General features: G+C 41.1%; 1 protein-coding gene across 1 annotated transcript in view; it reads left to right on the top strand.

Annotated features, from left to right (window-relative positions):
• The window catches only part of LOC117523766 (ryanodine receptor 2-like), a 224,174-nt gene that overhangs the window by 28,428 nt on the left and 175,345 nt on the right, over nucleotides 1–20,401 (top strand). The window contains 8 exon segments of the mRNA XM_034185382.1: nucleotides 5,681–5,922; nucleotides 14,468–14,660; nucleotides 14,870–15,089; nucleotides 15,935–16,039; nucleotides 16,114–16,217; nucleotides 18,458–18,541; nucleotides 18,771–18,930; nucleotides 19,326–19,473. Of these exon segments, the coding sequence (XP_034041273.1) occupies nucleotides 5,681–5,922; nucleotides 14,468–14,660; nucleotides 14,870–15,089; nucleotides 15,935–16,039; nucleotides 16,114–16,217; nucleotides 18,458–18,541; nucleotides 18,771–18,930; nucleotides 19,326–19,473 (1,256 nt within the window).

The following is a 20,401-nucleotide window of genomic DNA, read 5'->3' on the forward strand; positions in this document are numbered from 1 at the left end:
CGAAAGACACGCGACAAGCAGTAGCTGTCAAAAATTCCTCTGTTATTCCGGAGCGATTAGAGGTGTTTCATCAGCCAAACTCTGACAGCAAATGATTAATCTGCTACGAAATATTTTATATAACACAGCGGCCAGCGGCACAAAGTGCAGCATTCAGTGTGACAAAGCGGGTTGCATTGGCACAACGAATTGCGCAGAAGTGCAGGGGTTAAATGCGTGCAAGTGTCAAGGTGCCTTAAGGTGGTTGCCAGCAGCTCAACCTGTGCTTCACTAACAAACCCAGAATTTAGATGTAGTGAGGCAGATACCTGTTCCGTTGCTAATAATAGGAGTTAAAAAGAGAGGAAGCATAGTTCCATACTACACAGGTATGCTAGGCATATGAGTTCATCTTTAGTCTGGACTTGAATGTCTCTACAGAATCTGACTGTTTTATGTCTGCAGGGAGATTATTCCACAAGGCAGGCACATGATAAGAGAAGGCTGTGGTGCCTGCCAACTTTTTTTTAACGTTAGGGAGACAAAGTAGTCCTCTGCCTTGAAACTGCAGAGCAAGGGCCGGTACATAGGGTGTAACTAGGTCAGCTAGGTAGGGAGGTGCCAATGCATAGATAATTTTATGAGTTAATAGCAGAACCTTAAAATCAGACCTCACAGAAATGGGAAGCCAATAAAGGGAGTTCAGAATCAGTGTAATCTGGTCAAACTTTCTGCTTCTTGTCCAAATTCTGGCAGCAGCATTTTGAACCAATCGGAGACCCCTAATGCTGGACTGTGGAAAATAGTGCAACACATCTCCTTCGCATAGAGCTGATCAGGTTGTCAATTGTGGCCTGTGGAATGTTGGTCCACTCCTCTTCAATGGCTGTGCGAAGTTGCTGGATATTGGCAGGAACTGGTACACGCTGTCGTATACGCCGGTCCAGAGCATCCCAAACATGCTCAATGGGTGACATGCCCGGTGAGTATGCCGGCCATGCAAGAACTGGGACATTTTCAGCTTCCAAGAATTGTGTACAGATCCTTGCAACATGGGGCCGTGCATTATCCTGCTGCAACATGAGGTGATGTTCTTGGATGTATGGCACAACAATGGGCCTCAGGATCTCGTCACAGTATCTCTGTGCATTCAAAATGCCATCAATAAAATGCACCTGTGTTCTTCGTCCATAACAGACGCCTGCCCATACCATAACCCCACCGCCACCATGGGCCACTCGATCCACAACATTGACATCAGAAAACCGCTCACCCACACGACGCCACACACGCTGTCTGCCATCTGCCCTGAACAGTGTGAACCGGAATTCATCCGTGAAGAGAACACCTCTCCAATGTGCCAAACGCCAGTGAATGTGAGCATTTGCCCACTCAAGTCGGTTACGACGACGAACTGGAGTCAGGTCGACACCCCGATGAGGACGACGAGCATGCAGATGAGCTTCCCTGAGACGGTTTCTGACAGTTTGTGCAGAAATTCTTTGGTTATGCAAACCGATTGTTTCAGCAGCTGTCCGAGTGGCTGATCTCAGACGATCTTGGAGGTGAACATGCTGGATGTGGAGGTCCTGGGCTGGTGTGGTTACATGTGGTCCGCGGTTGTGAGGCTGGTTGGATGTACTGCCAAATTCTCTGAAACGCCTTTGGAGACGGCTTATGGTAGAGAAATGAACATTCAATACACGAGCAACAGCTCTGGTTGACATTCCTGCTGTCAGCATGCCAATTGCATGCTCCCTCAAATCTTGCGACATCTGTGGCATTGTGCTGTGTGATAAAACTGCACCTTTCAGAGTGGCCTTTTATTGTGGACAGCCTAAGGCACACCTGTGCACTAATCATGGTGTCTAAGCATCTTGATATGGCACTCCTGTGAGGTGGGATGGATTATCTCAGCAAAGGAGAAGTGCTCACTATCACAGATTTAGACTGGTTTGTGAACAATATTTGAGGGAAATGGTGATATTGTGTATGTGGAAAAAGTTTTAGATCTTTGAGTTCATCTCATACAAAATGGAAGCAAAACCAAAAGTGTTGCGTTTATATTTTTGTTGAGTGTATATATATATATATGGACCTCAAAAGTTTACATTTTTAAAATGAGCCTGATGGGCCTCAACCAACCTGAGAAATAAAAGATGAACTTCCTCTTAAAATATTTAACCTCACTCACTCACTCATCTTCAACCGCTTACTCGCGGGGGGCTGGGGCCTATCCCAGCCCCCAGCGTGAGGCGGGGTACACCCTGGACAGGATGCCAGTCTGTCGCAGGGCCACATATAGACAAACATTCACACGCACAGCTACGGACAATTTAAAGTTTCAATCCACATAACCTGCATGTCTTTGGATGTGGGAGCACCCGGAGAGAATCCATAGGGTAGGAATCGAACCCATGACCTTCTTGCTGTGAGGCAATGGTGCTAACCACTAAGCCACCGTGCTGCCTCACATTCATCCTATCAAACTGAAATGTTTACAGATGATACAGACCAGCTGAAGGTACGGCCTTAACAAATCTGACATTTTTTCACCTAGAGGTGGCGCTATGATAAAGACAAATATGTTTTTGTTTTTTTTACCAAAACTACAATACCTTACATCAGGGGTGGGCAACTTGTTCCAGAAAGGGCCAAGAGGGTGCAGGTTTTCTTTGCAGCCACTGATTCCACCAGGTGATTTCACTGATTAACTGATTCCATCTGCTCAAAGTGATATTAATCAGTGAAATCACCTGGTGGAATCAGTGGCTGCAAAGAAAACCTGCACCCTCTTGGCCCTTTCTGGAACAAGTTGCTCACTCTTGCCTTACATTGTACAATCAACATTCATACATTGGCACATTCTTTGGAGTGTGCAAAATATTTTAATATAGGTCACATCTATTTCTGTTTTTCAATTTTTACCCAGTATTGCAAAATATGTAAAACCTTAAAAATCTATCTCACTCCAGGCCATCACTTTGATTGATACCACTCTGTGCAAGTGCTATCTGGGGACAAATTAGAAGGAGCATGATGGCTCAAAAGATGCCAACTTTATAAAGGAAAACAGACCACTGGGAGCAGTCAGAAGAGAAAGTGTTACATATCTTTGCAACAGTACCTCATATCAATATGAAACTTGCCACAAGGATGCAGAAGAACAAGCAAAGGCTGTGTAAGAAATGTGGTAAACACATAGGCGTCATTATAAATGCAAAAAGAATAATCTGGAAAAAAATGCACAGAATTGCAAGACATTTGCATGGTATGATCGGGGATCTTGTCTGAGTTGAACCCTACAATTTGAGGATAATTGCATAAAGTGGGCGTGCCACATCATGCAGATGAAACTCAAAAATACATCCCCTCTCAAAATTTATAAAATTCACCAAAAATCAGCCATTTGTCCTACAGACCTGAAACTTTTTCAGCATATCCAGTGAATAACAACCAAGCTTTCATACACTGATACCTATGGTCTACTTTGAAGTCTGTCACTCTACTCAGCATTTGCATTGGGCAATTCCACGAGACTGTCACATCCATTAACACATACACTGGTCCTGCTGTGATCTAGCTGTCCCAGAGAATTGATTTTTGTGTATTATTTCTTCATATTATTGAGAATAAGAAGACTCTGGGACAGCTAGATCGTAGCAAGATCAATGAAAGTGTTAATGGTTGTGACAGTCTCATGGAAAAGGCTATTGGAGAAAAACATGCTGCAGAAACAGTCTGTTTTCCATATCACCTTTTTCCAAATTTTAGTCAGGAATCCCTAGTCAGTGTAGCAGTTGTCGAAAATACACAAAACCTTTTGTCTGAAATCTTACTGTACAATTCACTCATTCATTAGAAGTCTGTTTCAGCACTTCTGCAATTTTTATTTCATTTATTTATTTTTCCAACATGTGATTCAGTGAGCTTGTGCCAACCACAAAACGCACTATAGCCTCATCTTTTCATTGTCTCATTAGTACCTTTGCTTTCATTCTTGCATTCCTTTGTCCATGCAATTTTCTTTTTCTTTTATCTTGTCTACCTTTAGCAGCACAATTTCTCTGTTCCATCAGAAGCTCTGTCCTCTGCTTGTTCTTCCATTCAAAATCTAATCTTTCTGATCTGTTTCATCATCTTTGACCAGCTTGTATGTCTTCTAGTACCTCCTCTGTCCTAATGACTTTGCTGTCATTAGAGCTGTCCCACAGGCGAAGTTAGTGTCACTATAGCTGGACTAGGATTTATTTTTCGTCTTTGTTAGCTAATCCTTTAATAATGGTAACCTACGGGTTGTCCTGTTATCTGCACACCTCTCTAGGTTATATTCTCTCTTTGTCTGCATCCAAAGTTTCTTTGTGTGTTCTGTTTCATCATTTCTGCTCGCAAGCCAAAACAAAACCAGTGTCTTGGTTGGGTAGGCTGGGGATTGTATTTTTGTGTGTAGAATGTTTTATACCTGTATAAGACTGTGATGCTTTCAGTGTGTGTGCAGGCATTGTGTGCTGTATTGGTTGCATACTTTTCCAGATGCAGCAAAAGGAAATAATATGGACTGCATTTATATAGCACTTTTCCATCTGCATCAGACGCTCAAAGTGCTTTACAATGATGCCTCACATTTGCCCACTCACACAGACAGGGTGTGAGTGTCAGGATGCTACCATGCAAGACGCTCACTGCACACTGGGAGCAACTAGGGATTAAGGACTTTGCCCAAGGGCCCTTAGTGATTTTCTGGTCAGGCTGGGATTTGAACCGAGGATCCTCTAGTCTCAAGTCCAACGCTTTAACCACTAGACACCTCCCCCAAATTCCATCAAGCCTCTAATGACACTATCGCCATCTGTGCCTATGTAATAAGAACAGATGTTCTTCAGATGACATATTCCATTAAATATTCATGTTTTAATCATTATTAAAGATTATTATAGGCAACCCAATATGTTGAATTACTGGGGGCAGCTGAAAGCAATAAATAGTGAATGAACGAATAAATGAATAACAAAAACATTGTTACTCAACAACAGATCATTCACATGTTCACATTTTTTAAGTGACCTACATCTTTCAGAAAGCATAAAATTTCCCTTTTAATTGTGTCGTCACATCACATCAGTGAGAAAATATGAGACTGCAGAATAAATAAACTATTATTTCAAAAATGATTGCTGCTTTCATTTTTCTAAATATAATTTACTGACCTCAGCAGAAGAATTTCGATACTTAATTGTGTGGCTTTGAATATAATTAAGAATATGTTTTCTGAGGTCAGTTTTGAAAGCAAAAGTACAACTAAATTATATTACATTCAAGGTCAGGGGAGGGTGGTGATCAACCATTAAAGTGCACTGGTTTCTAGAGTAGAATGTTCCTGTTCAAAGCCACCCCTGCCCATTTTCCATGTAATGTGGAGTTTCATTAGGAAGGGCATTTGGCATAAAATTTGTGCATAATCAACATGCAAATCCACCTTGGATCTGATGTCTCAACCCCGAGTGAAACAAGGGAGAAGCCAGAGTGACTTACTAATTGCATCTGAGGCCAGATAACATGGTAATTTAATTTTAGTGATGTTCAGTGGGTGATTTGACATTTTACCAGGGTCATTTTCTCGTAAGGTATCTGTACTTGTACTTTATACATTACTGCAGTTTCCTGTGTGCTTTTGCTTTATTTCCTTTTCTTTCCTCCCAAGCATGAGGCCAAACCTCTTTCTAGCTATGGGTGAAGATTCAGCCCAGCATAGGAGATGGTATTACGAGCTGGTTGTGGATCATGTCAACCCCTTCCTAACACCTGTGCCCACCCACCTTCGTGTTGGCTGGGCTTGTACTCAGGGCTTCCAGCCCAGACCCACAGGAGGAGAAGGCTGGGGGAGCAACGGGGTGGGAGATGATCTCTGCTCCTACGGATTTGATGGACTTCACCTCTGGTCAGGTAAACATGAGCTTGAATAAGAGATCCTGGAATTCTTAAAAAAAAAAAAAGTATTTTCTATGTTGTACCATCGTATTAATTGCATCTGTCCATAAATGTGTCAGAGAGAGACACACACATAGAAAGAGAGAGAGAGACATCGGTCAATAAATCACATTTATTTTGAAATGCTACTGTGCCATGTAACAAAAAGCAAAGTGAATTTAATTGCACATTAATATTTGCACATTATTATTATTTCTAGTGCAAACACTGCGTTAATGAGCAAAAGCTAGCAGGTTAATTAATGTTGTTGTATCAGGCACAATGGACTCAAAATCAAACTGATTCTTGTCACCACTGAACAGACAAAAACATCAATGCTGAACTAAACAAGTGCATGTGTATCTAAAAGTAAATGGACTTAAAAATACCGTACAATACTATTTTTAAAACCTTATAGTTAGCTTTACCTGAGCCTAGCTAGCTTCCCTCCTCTTTGCTGTTCTGATGTCTGACGAAATAAAGTTTGAGTAGTATGAAGGTTATTCCCTCTTTATTCAAGAGCATGGTGTTGTTGGGGGTTTGGTCATGGTTCGGGTTGTTTGGTTGCCTTTTAGATGTGTTCTGTCACCTGTTGTTCAGATGTTTGAGTCAGTATCCTCTGTCGTGGGTGTGTGTGAGAGTGTGCATTGGTCTTGCCTTTCCTCCTTGTGCTCCTCCTCCTGTTGTCTGCGTGTGCACCTGGCTTCTGTTGTCTGTGGGTGTGTGTGGGAGTATGTGTGCGTAATGTGTTCCCCATTGCATGGTTGAGTCCGGGGTGTGTGGGCGTGTATGTGTGAGAGTCCTTTATGTGTGATTTCTGTATGTATAAATGAATGAATGAATAGAGCCTTTATTGTCATTGTACATATACATACATACAATTAAAATTATCCTCTGCATTTAACCTGTCCTAGTTACAGTTAGAAACAATCCAACCACTAGGAGCAGTGAACGTGGGTATGTCCCCTCACTGTCACTCGTGTATGTGAGTGAGGGGGGTTGTGTGTGTCTGCGTTTGTGATGAGTGTACTCCTATTGTCTTGGCTTCCTGTTCCTTGGCCGAGGGCAGTTGTTGGGGTTACGCCTGACAGCTGTGCATGGCATCTGACAGCTTGATTGTGTCTGAAGGTCCCATCCATCATGATCTGGTTATGTTTCCTCATTGTGCTCTGGGGTTATTGATCATCAGTTCTTTTACATAGTTATCCGTGTTTACACTTCATTCTGTCAGAGTTCCAGATTGATTTTCTGTGACTCAAGGTTCGGGTTTTGCACTGTTGGTTATTTGACCTATGTGATCTATGAGTGGTTTATCATATTGTCTGTTAGTTCCATATTTGCTTTTGCATTGATAGTGTGCTTTGTTTTGGTTTTCGATTAACGATTGGGTTTTATTTCCACGTTCTGTATAATGTTTTTGTCTCCTTGTGCTTCTGTGGTTCCGTTCCATTTAGATCAGTCACACCTGTTGTTAATCAGTTTGTTTATGTAGCTGCACCTTCTCTCTGTTCCGGTCAGTTATCGTAGATTCAGTTCCTGCTTTCAGTCACACTTGCTGTCCATCTGTTGTTCATTTTTCTGTAAGTCTCACTTCACTGTCGCTTTTTGACAGTTGTTTTTTGGTTGTTAGTTTGTTCACTTTTCCTGTCGTTGCATTTTTTGATTTTGCCACTTGGAAGAGTTGTGTCATGATTGGATTATCACCGTCACTTTGGATCATTAAACACCTTGTTTTTGCACTTACCCGCTTGTGTTCAGCTGCCTGCATCCTGTGGTCCAATCCTAGTTCCTCTGTGGTTCCAATGGTAACAGGTGTTTCAGTTTGAGACTATGATTTATTAAACATTAAACTTAAATCCACCTATGTCCTCAGAATCATAAATAAATAAAGGTAAGCACAATGAATCCGGTTTGTACAGGTTGTATATGGACAGATAGGATGTGTCCAGCCCATGTGTGCATGTCGGGTTTGTGCTGACCAGGAGCATTAAACTTAAATCCACTTCTGTCCTCAGAAAAATATCGAAATTAATAAGGTAAACACAATGAATCCGGTCCGTGCAGCTTGTCCATGGCCAGACAGGACATGTCAAGCCAGCTCACGCACGTGCGGTGGGGGGTGGGTGCTGGTTAGCTGCAGAGTCGGGTGGCTGGACTAAGGTGCCTGCAACTGAGGTGAGAGGGATCGGCCGCAGGTCTTGCAAAAATCTGTGTAAATTTCTTCACAGATGCCATTCGCAGGCTGTCGCAGCCCAATGAGATACTACCCTTCAGGATTTAGTGATTGTCTTTTTACAGGCAACATCTGCAACTTTAAACAAGTAGCAGTACAAGGTCTTCTGAAAGGAAAAATACATACACTGCCTTTGGTGATTTTAATTTATAAATGCACAGATTGCATCCCAATTTTATTCAGCCAACTTTTTTTTTAAACTCACAAATACATAGATTGCGACCTAACTTGCCTGAAATTGTTATATTAATATGTAAATACCGGCTGTTCATTATGTTGATATATGGGATTTTTAGCTAATATCAACTGCTTTGTTGTAGGCCCTAAAAGATGTGCCTAAAACAGTACCTTCGTCTAAAAGGCTGGTGGGGTGTTGACTTGCCAAGAAATGAGAAAAAAGAAAAGGAGAATTGGAAAACTCAGCCACATGGGGTGTGCAGCCAGTACATTCTGAGTGCCGGTCCCAAGCCCGGATAAATGAGGAGGGTTGCGTCAGGAAGGGCATCCGGCGTAAAACAAGCCAACCCAACTATGCAGACTCAGAATCGAATTCCCATACCGGATCGGTCGCGGCCCGGGTTAACAATGTCCGCCACCGGTGCTATTGCCCAACAGGGTGCCGGTGGAAATTGGGCTACTGCTGGGTGAAGACAACGAAGAAGAGGAAGAAAACGTTGCCACGAACAGCGGGAGAAGAAGAAAACTAGAAGGGTGGAAATGAGAGTGGGGACTTTGAATGTTGGTAGTATGACTGGTAAAGGGAGAGAGTTGGCTGATATGATGGAGAGGAGAAAGGTAGACATATTGTGTGTGCAAGAGACCAAGTGGAAGGGAAGTAAGAGCAGGAGCATCGGCGGTGGGTACAAGTTGTTGTACCATGGTGAGGACAGGAAGAGAAATGGTGTTGGGGTCATTTTAAAGGAAGAGTATGTTAAAAGTGTGTTGGAGGTTAAGCGAGTGTCTGACAGGGTGATGAGTGTGAAGTTGGAAATTGAAGGGGTGATGAAGAATATCATCAGTGCATATGCCCCACAGGTAGGTTGTGAGATGAAGGAGAAAGAAGATTTCTGGAGTGTGTTAGATGAGGTGGTGGAGAGTGTGCCCAAGCATGAAAGAGTGGTGATAGGAGCAGACTTCAATGGGCATGTTGGTGAAGGGAACAGAGGTGATGAGGAAGTAATGGGTAGATATGGTATCAAGGATAGAAATGGGGAAGGACAGATGGTAGTTGATTTTGCAAAAAGGATGGAAATGGCTGTGGTGAATACCTACTTTAAGAAAAGGGAGGAGCACAGGGTAACATATAAGAGTGGGGGAAGGTGCACACAGGTGGACTACATTCTTTATAGGAGATGCAAGCTAAAAGAAATCACAGACTGTAAGGTGGTAGCAGGAGAGAGTGTCACTAGACAGCATAGGATGGTTGTTTGTAGGATGACTTTAGAGGTAAAGAAGAAGAAGAGAGTGAGAGCTCAACAAAGGATCAGATGGTGGAAGCTGAAGGAGGAAGACTGTTGTGTGAAATTTAGCGAGCAGGTGAGAGAAGCACTAGTTGGAGGGGAAGCAATTTTGGACAACTGGAAAAGTACTGCAGATGTGGTGAGGGAGACAGCTAGGGCAGTACTGGGTATGACATCTGGACAGTGGAAGGAAGACAAGAAGACTTGGTGGTGGAATGAAGAGGTCCAGGAAAGCATAAGGAGAAAGAGGTTGGCGAAAAAGTTTTGGGATAGTCGGAGAGATGAAGAAAGTAGACAGGAGTACAAGGAGATGCGGCGTAAGGCGAGAAGAGAAGTGGCAAAAGCAAAGGAAAAGGCATATTGCGAGCTGTACAAGAAGTTGAATAGTAAGGAAGGAGAAAAGGACTTGTACCGATTGGCCAGACAAAGGGACAGAGCTGGAAAGGATGTGCAGCAGGTTAGGGTGGTAAAAGATGCACATGGTAATGTGCTGACAAGTGAGGAGTGTGTGTTGAGAAGGTGGAGGGAATATTTTGAAGAGTTGATGAATAAAGAAAATGAGCGAGAGAAAAGGCTGGATGATGTGGTGAGAGTAAATCAGGAAGTAAAAGAGATTAGCAAGGACGAAGTGAGGGCTGCTATGAAGAGAATGAAGAGTGGAAAGGCAGTTGGTCCAGATGACATTCCAATGGAGGCATGGAAATGTCTAGGAGAGATGGCAGTAGAGTTTCTAACCAGATTGTTTAATAAAATCTTGGAAAGTGAGAGGATGCCTGAGGAGTGGAGACGAAGTGTGCTGGTTCCTATTTTCAAGAACAAGGGTGATGTGCAGAGCTGCAGTAACTACAGAGGCATAAAGCTGATCAGCCACAGCATGAAGTTATGGGAAAGAGTAGTAGAAGCTAGGCTTAGAAAACAGGTGAAGATCTGTGAGCAGCAATATGGTTTCATGCCGAGAAAGAGCACTACAGATGCAGTGTTTGCTCTGAGAATACTGTTGGAAAAGTACAGAGAAGGACAGAAAGAGTTACATTGTGTGTTTGTGGACTTAGAAAAAGCTTATGATAGGGTGCCAAGAGAAGAGTTGTGGCATTGTATGAGGAAGTCTGGAGTGGCAGAGAAGTACGTTAGGGTAGTGCAGGACATGTACAAGAATAGTGTGACAGTGGTGAGATGCACAGTCAGAATGACAGACTCATTCAAGGTGGAGGTGGGATTACACCAAGGATCAGCTCTGAGTCCTTTCTTGTTTGCAGTGGTGATGGACAGGTTGACAGATGAGATCACACATGAGTCCCCATGGACTATGATGTTTGCAGATGACATTGTGATCTGTAGTGAGAGTAGAGAGCAAGTTGAGTCTAGTCTGGAGAAGTGGAGATATGCTTTGGAGAGAAGGGGAATGAAAGTCAGTAGAAGCAAGACTGAGTACATGTGTGTGAATGAGAGGGAGCCCAGTGGAATAGTGCAGTTACAAGGAGTAGAAGTGGTGAAAGTAGATGAGTTTAAATATTTGGGGTCAACTGTTCAAAGTAATGGAGAGTGTGGTAGAGAGGTGAAGAAGAGAGTGCAGGCAGGGTGGAGTGGGTGGAGAAAGGTGGCAGGAGTGATTTGTGACTGAAGAATATCAGCAAGAGTGAAGCGGAAAGTTTACAAAACAGTAGTGAGACCAGCTATGTTGTATGGTTTAGAGACAGTGGCACTAACAAAAAGACAGGAGGCAGACCTGGAGGTGGCAGAGCTGAAGATGTTGAGATTCTCTTTGGGAGTGACAAGAATGGACAAGATTAGGAATGAACATATCAGAGGGACAGCTCAGGTGGGACGGTTTGGAGACAAAGTCAGAGAGGCGAGATTGAGATGGTTTGGACATGTGCAGAGGAGGGACCCAGGGTATATAGGGAGAAGGATGCTGAGGATGGAGCCACCAGGCAGGAGGAGAAGAGGGAGACCAAAGAGGAGGTTCATGGATGTGCTGAGAGAGGACATGCAGGTGGTTGGTGTGACAGAGGAAGATACAGAGGACAGGGTGAGATGGAAACGATTGATCTGCTGTGGCGACCCCTAACGGGAACAGCCGAAAGACAAAGAAGAAGAAGAAGAAGGATGTGAAAGAAGATGTGACTTGCCTAATGCAACATATGTGAGCAAATATTGTAGCCAACCCAACAGCAAATAAAAATCTAATAAAATCAGTATTTATTTGTCCGTGTGGTATTGCTTGTGTACAAAAATAAAATTTAACACTCAAAACTGCTGAATGCTGAAGTCAGATGAGATGTACTGCTTCACTTAACTAACAGATGCCCTTTCTGTAAATCTGCACTGCATAATCATTGTATCACTTGATTTTCTCAGAGATGAAAAGGTTATTTTTTCCAATTAAACAGCATGACATACATATCATTGTAATCAATTGGAATTTGTCATTTTCATAACATGACAACTCTTTGCCTTCATGAATCTTAAAAGAATTTTAGGTGCCGACTAGTGTCACGCACACCCAACCCACGGTGGGGATAGAGGGGGAGCTCCTCCATGAAAATTTTGAAAAAAAAAAAAAAATAGTGGCCCCGAGCAGAGGTGGGACAAAATCACTCTCAAGTCATGAATCAGCAAGTCCCAAGTAAAGTCTCAAGTCATAATGATGACCATTTGTTTGCAAGCTGACTTGGGACTTGCAGATTGATGACTTGAGAATGACTTGACGGAGACTTCTTCCCACCTCTGGTCCCAAGTACATGTACAGTTTACTGTGTACATTTAAGGCCTACAGCATTTTCCAAGAAAAAAAAAGGTCAGGACAGGACAATTTATTCTAAATGTAAGAATGAATCATTTTCCAGCCAGTTTTCTTGAGAAATGTCAGGGTATGAATCCAAGAACATTTCCAACTCACTGAACATTTCTTAGACTTCATTTACAACCCCAATTCCCATGAAGTTGGGACGTTGTGTAAAATGTAAATAAAAACAGAATACAATGATTTGCAAATCCTCTTCAACCTATATTCAATTGAATACACCATAAAGACAAGATATTTAATGTTCAAACTGATAAACTTTATTGTTTTTGTGCAAATATTTGCTCATTTTGAAATGGATGCCTGCAACACATTTCAAAAAAGTTGGGACGGGGCAAAAAAAGACTGGAAAAGTTGATGAATGCTCAAAGAACACCTAATTGGAAACAGGTGAGTGTCATGATAGGGTATAAAAGGAGCATCCCCAAAAGGCTCAGCCATTCACAAGCAAAGATGGGGTGAGGATCACCACTTTGTGAACAACTATGTGAAAAAATAGTCCAACATGTTAACAATGTTTCTCAACGTTCAGTTGCAAGGAATTTAGGGATTACATCATCTACAGTTCATAATATAGTCAGAAGATTCAGAGAATCTGGAGAACTTTCTACACGTAAGCAGCAAGGCCGAAAACCAACATTGAATGCCCGTGACCTTCGATCACTCAGGCAGCACTGCATTAAAAACTGACATTGTGTAAAGGATCTTACCGCGTGGGCTCAGGAACACTTCAGAAAGCCACTGTCAGTTAACGCATTCGTCGCTACATCTACAAGTGCAAGTTAAAACTTGCAAAAGCCATACATCAACAACATCCAGAAACACCGCCGCCTTCTCGAGATCATTTCAAATGGACAGACGCAAAGTGGAAAAGTGTGCTGTGGTCTGATGAGTCCACATTTCAAATTGTGTTGGAAATCATGGACGTTGTGTCCTCCAGACAAAAGAGGAAAAAGACCATCCAGATTGTTACCTGTTCAAAAGTCTGTGATGCTGTGGGGGTGTGTTAGTGCCCATGACATGGGCAACTTACACATCTGTGATGGCACCATCAGTGCTGAAAGGTACATCCAGGTTTTGGAGCAACACATGCTGTCATCCAAGCAACATCTTTTTTAGGGACGTTCCTGCATATTTTCAGCAAGACAATGCCAAGCCACATTCTGCAAGTGTTACAGTCCAGACCTGTTACCCATTGAAAATATGTGGCGCATTATGAAGCACAAAATTTGACAATGGAGACCCTGGACTGTTGAACAATTGAAGTCGTACATCAAGCAAGAATGGGAAAGAATTCCACCTACAAAGCTTCAACAATAAGTGCCCTCAGTTCCCAAACACTTATTGAGTGTTGTTAGAAGGAAAGGTGATGTAACACAGCGGTAAACATACCACTGTCCCAGCTTTTTTGAAATGTGTTGCAGGCATCCATTTCAAAATGAGCAAATATTTGCACAAAAACAATAAAGTTTATCAGTTTGAACATTAAATATCTTGTCTTTGTGGTGTATTCAATTGAATATAGGTTGAAGAGGATTTGCAATCATTGTATTCTGTTTTTATTTACATTTTACACAACGTCCCAACTTCATGGGAATTGGGGTTGTACATCAATCATTCAGAAATACAAACAGTGTGGTACTTTTATGGTACATCTGTGTCAGGTAGGTAGTTCTCAAAAAGCTAAATGACCATGCTGGAAAGTGACGAATGGTCAAGGAAATGGTTTTGCTGAGAAAAATCGGCAGAAGAAACATGGTAAAATCAATTCCTGGTTGAGGGGTTGGTGGTGACTTAGATTTCGAGCTGCACAAAAAAATGCCTGATGTACAATTTAGAGTAGGTTTTTAATTCTCTCCTGTAGGTTACTCCTAAAGGAGCCCCATTGTAATTTACTGATTCGTTGTTTTATAATTTTCTTTCTATTATTTGTTAAAAATAATAATTTTCTTATTGATAATTACATCTGCACAGTCCCAGCACTGCATGGTTACAGTGCAGGGCTGAATGTCTCCTGAATTTCAGGGTGTGTGGGTCGCAGCGTGAGCTCTCCTTTCCCCCACCTGCTGAAAGACAACGACGTGGTCAGCTGCTGCCTTGACCTCAGTGCTTCCTGCATCTCGTTCCGGCTAAACGGTCTACCTGTTCAGGGAATGCTGGAGAACTTCAGTGCTGACGGACTGCTGTTCCCTGTGGTCAGCTTCTCTGCTGGAGTGAAGTGAGAAATGGAGCTTTTTTATTTTAGTTTTTTACCCCCCCCCCCCCCACACACACACACACACACACTCACCGATACCTTTTGCTTCAGTGTGATTTTTACGTGCTCTAGTCAGCAGTGTCATTCAGTCTGTGTTGATGTTGTTTCCTCAATAAGGACTTTGCAGCTTAATAGTTAAACACCTTTCTTGTCCTCTTTCTGGAAACCAGGTTTCATTTTCTGCTCGGGGGATTGCATGGGGAGTTTCGCTTTCTGCCTCCTCCAGGTTTTGCTCCGTGCTGTGAAGCTCTCCTTCCAAGAGTCAAACTAAAAGTGGAGCCTAGTCAGAGATACATCAAGCGTTATGGAGAAGGGAAGCAAGAGCTGATTGGCCCCTCAGCATCAGTTACACCAGTTGTTTTTAGTCCTGCACCAGTAGACATCAGCAAGGTAAATACCACTATATGTAGGTAGATTTTATTTACTTTGTCCCCTGAGGAGGGTATAATTGTGCCCATGTTTCTGTCTGATATTTAGGATTATGTGACAACTATTGAACTGATTATTATAAAATGTATTGGAAAAAACAAAAATCTGAGTGTTACAAATGGAAGAATCCATTAACCTTTGGTGATGGTTTGGAGTTTATTTTAACTTTATTGAAGAATGCATGGTTATATGTTTTTTAACCTTTTCTCAATAACTAAAAACTAATCTACAAACTGTTTCTTGATTTTAAAAAAAGGGTTTGAATGTTATGGTTCCTGATTTAATAGGATGTTGATTCTTGGCAGAAGAAATTACCGTTATGAGTGCAACTTTGTGATTCTCAAGCACTCTATATAATGATGTTTGTACTTAAGATTATTATCAAGCTGTCTTGAGAACACCGACTGAGATTTGGATCGATGTTGGCAGGTACTTTGGGCTTATGTGTGAGAACAAGTGATTTGATTTTGGTTAGTTTTGTTAGTGATTAATATCAGACATCAAAGTCAAATTTCTAGCACCATGCTGATACACAGGAAAATGGCTAATTTTATGAAAATCTGTTCAAATATTTTATTATTTGAGAACGTAACTATTTCAAAGCCCATGCAATATTTTATCTTCATGCCTGAAACATTAAAATGTTGTAGTGTCATTGCTGTGCTCTCTGAGCACTTTTGATTTGATTGAAATTTGTACTGTTTACTTATTATTCTTATTTTTAATCATGTATAAATAATTTAAAATGAATCAGTATATCATGTTAGTATGCACTAATTTTAATTTTATCATTATTGTCCCAATAGGTGGCATTACCCCCACAACTTGAGGATATCTGTGAAAAATTGGCTGAGAATACCCATGAACTCTGGGTAATGGACAAGATTGAGCTTGGATGGACACATGGACCTGTAAGAGACCTGAAACAATGCAAATAACTGACTGTATGTTTCCTTTGTCAAAACTATGCATCTTTGTTAAGCAGGTGAGAGATGCAAACAAGAAGCAGGATCCATGCTTGGCAGAGTTCTCCATGCTGCCAGAGCAAGAGAGGAAGCAGAAGTTACAAATGGCTGAGGACATCCTCAAGTACATGCTGTTACCTCAATCATGAAATGTGTCATCAAAGTGTCATAATTGGATATATTTATGATTAAAATATTGATCTATGAAGAATTAATACCATATTTTCCAGGGTATAAATCATGATCTTTTTTGTGTTTAGTTTGGGAGGTCCTGCCAAACTAGTGTGCTCAGTTGAGAATTAGTAAGTTATTTCTGCTTCGGGGTCGCTACAGTAGATCCAGTATAGATCTGAATGTCGATTTGGCGCAAGTTTTATTTTTTATTTTTTTACTCCAGATACCCTTCCTGAGACAACTCCACCTTGCATGGAGAATGGGCAGGAATCTTCTGCTGTGGAAACTAGCACACTCACTGCTTAGCCACTATGCAATCCGTACTCTGGTGTGACTTGTATGGTGAAAAAAATCACACAATTGTTAATAATAATAACAGTTATTAGTAATATACAGGCGCATGCATAATTGGTGCTCATTTGTGCTAAAAATGAATGGTGTGCAGCAGAAAACATGGAAGGAAGCTCTTTTCCTACAATTCTCCATGTCTTCTACTGTACATTTTTTATTTTTTACATGCAAGAGCACCTGAACACCGCACCAGTTATGCGCATATGGGCCAATAATAAAAGAATAGCGTGTAGCATGATGGCTTAGTGGTTAGCACTCTTGCCTCAGAACAAGAAATTTATGGGATTGCTTCCTGCCTGCATTATAAAAGCTGACAAGTTGACTTTACCTAAAAAAAAAAAGTGTGGAAACAGATTGTCTGGGAAAAAAAGATGAGTAAAGGACAAGTACTTTTTTCATGTAAAATAAACTAGCATGGTTATTTTACATGAAAAAAGTACTTGTCAGTCGGTATACACATTTTTTTTTTTTTAAGTAAGGTCTTGTCAGGTTTTACAGTGTGGGCCTGTTTTTTGTGGAGTTTGCATGTTCTGCCCTTGCTCATGTGGGTTCCCTCCTGGTGCTCCAGCTTCCTCCAACTTCCAAAGATATGCAGGTTTGGTGAATTTTTAACTTTAAATTGACCGCAGATGTGCATGCGAGAGTGAATTGAATTTTTCTCTATATGTGGCCCTGTGATGGAATGGCATGCTATCGCTTCCTCAGTGGTCACTGAGGTAGGCTCCTTTGATTGGAGTAAGCAGGTATAGAAAATGAATGAATAAAAGAATAAACACCAATAATAGAAGTACACTACAACAATGCATATAAGATCTGATAAAATAAAATGTGCTGTGGAGACCAACAATCTGTGTCCATGTGACAGTCATTTGTCCAAAATGCATCAGATACAATGTTGGGCAGCACACATTTATTTGTCCATATCCATCTTGCTTATGTTTGGAATTTAAAAGTCCTTATGTTGAGTAACAGCACAGGCTGTAGCGTGCACATGCTACACTGGGTTCCCGTCCATTGTTAAACTGCTGTGTTACAAAGTGAGTTTCACATACTGGGATGTAACTTATATGCAGTGGTGGGCACAGATAACCAAAAAATTAACTTTGATAACAGATAATCAGATAACTGAAAAGTTATCTTTGATAAAGATAAAACAATAAACCACCCAAAAATGTATCGGAAGTAAAAAGATAATCCGATAAAGAAAACATTATCTCCGATAATTATCTGTTATCGCATTATCGGAAGTGTGCCCACCACTGCTTATATGTAACTTTTTCCTCTTCACAAAGCTATTGCTTGATCAATGCAAACTAAACTCTGGTGTGACTTATACTCTGGGAAATATAGTACAGTGCAGTAACTTTTACATCAGTGTTTAATAATCACGTTTTATTTATTCTAGCTCTAAAGTAAAGTCGTTTCATACATTCCATCTTTAAATAGCTGAGAGCAAATCAGTATATGTGCTTTCCTATACAGTGGTCCATCGCTACAACGCGGTTCACCTTTCGTGGCCTCGCAGCTTTGCGGATTTTTTTTGTGCAATTTTGCATGCTTTTTTTTTTTAAACATGCTTCCTGTCTGCTGTGCAGAGCTGCGCCAGATCTGGCGTATAAAGTGTGTCGTGAGGGGTTTTACAGCCTTAAAACATCTATAATAATTGCAAGAAATAGCGCTGACTACTTCGCGGATTTCGCTTATCGCAGGTTATTTTTAGAATGTAACTCCCGTGATAAACGAGGGACCACTGTAATTAGTTAAATACTTTGAACCATCATTTATATGTTTTTTTGTGTAATTTTAGTCAATGTTTTGTGTGTTTTCTCCTTATTGGAGGACTCTCCTTGCGCTTCATTTCCATATTGTCTTGACTGATGACCATGCTGCAGAAAGAGTCAGATACATAAGGCTTACTACCAAGTACGTATGTAGTAATCATTTATTTGTTTTACTTAATTAAAAAAAAACTTGCACTGGCTGGCTTTAATGTTTTTTCTCACATAGAGGCATATGTAATCTGTCTCCCTCATGGTTATTATAAAATCAAAACCATTTCCCATTCATTTGTTTGCTAATAATTGTAGGTATTTTAATTGTGGTCTTTTTTAACATACTTGTGTTAATTTCTAATTCCCCTACTTTTTTAAAGGTATGAGCAGCATCATAGCTACAGACCTGCTCCAATAGACTCCAGCCAAATTATCCTGAGCCCAGCCCTGGAAGAAGTGGTTCACCTTTTGGCAGAGAATGAACACAATGTTTGGGCCAGAGAGCGCATAAGGCAAGGATGGACCTATGGAGTGCAACAGGTTTGTGCTGGATTTCCACATTGGTCACTTCCTGCCAGACACAGCTACAAATAAATTATCTTCAATCACTCCACTCTATATAGGCATAGTAATTTACAGTCAAACTGGGGAAACCATTGAAGCTAATGTGACAGGATACTTATAACGTCATAGTGTTAGGGGAGGGGGTCATACTAAGCAGTACTCCAGTGGGTCATCAGCCAAGATTTCTGAATGGTCCAACATGTACTGAACAGAAAAATTATGATAAACAATTTATCAGTCCAAATCCAGAATTCACTGTCATAGTTCACTCTGTTCATATTTTCAGAAATAAATTTTGAATGTGTGAGGTGTTGGCAAACAAATTCTTGAATTTCTCTGAGATGGACTAATGCTTGCTACTACATGTTTAGGATGTGAAAGCCAAGCGGAGCCCATACCTTGTGCCGTACAGCCTTCTTGATGAAAGGACTAGGGCAGTGGGCAGGGACAATGTCGGAGAAGCTGTGTGTACTCTCTTGGCTTATGGCTATAGTGTGGAACCCCTCAACCAGGACCAAAGTATGTCTCAGATCCTCTTTACTGCTACCTTAGTTTATTTCACTATGAATCATCGTTGTAAGAATAAGATCATTATTATAGTTTGAAATTTTTCTTACAATGGATTAATAACCACTGCCATTATTAATTCTTCCAAATTACGGAACGCCAGTTTACTCCATACACCAAATCATAGAATCGCATAAATCTTTGCACTGTGTGAATTCACACATCATAGACCCAATCTTCTACCTGGCACAAAGTGCACAGCTCAGTGTCATTTTCAAACCCAGCGGTCACATTGTGTAAATAGTAAGTAGAACTGCTCTTTTTTTTTTCAAATACACCTTACATAAGTGGGTTCATGACACACATACACTCTGCATGTATAGACAATAAAACATAAATGAAAATGAGCATTAAACAAATTGAAAGTAAACATAAATGGAAAAGTACAACCTCTCACCTTTCTGCTTCACCACAGGGAGCTTTGGTGGCTGCTCTCCCTGATATGTTGGAGCATATCTGTGAACTTGTCAGAAAAAGCGTCTCATTTGAGGAGACTTTCTCAATAGCAGTGTGTTCCAGCTCTTATAAGGGCTGACAGATGGGTTTATTTTATTTTATGTCTGATTTCATGTCTGATGAAGGGCGAGGCCCGAAACGTCACTTTGGTGCTTCATTAAAGGTTTGTTTGGGAGCTAACTGGCTGTGCGGATCTCTTTTTTGTTTTTTATTTTATGCCTAAAACACACCCTGACTAATTAAAGAAAGAAATATAACAATTATGCACTCTTTTTTTTGCACTCATGTTACATTGTGTGTCAACAACAAAAATGAGATGGACGTGCTCCAAATGGATGTTCACAATACGTCTTTGACCATGTGGCATCAGTTGTCAAGATTGGGTCCTTTGTGATATGTCCCACAGACCTTGCATTGATTTTGT

This window comes from Thalassophryne amazonica, chromosome 13 (genome assembly GCF_902500255.1).
Source record: "Thalassophryne amazonica chromosome 13, fThaAma1.1, whole genome shotgun sequence".
Classification (NCBI taxonomy): Eukaryota; Metazoa; Chordata; class Actinopteri; order Batrachoidiformes; family Batrachoididae; genus Thalassophryne; species Thalassophryne amazonica.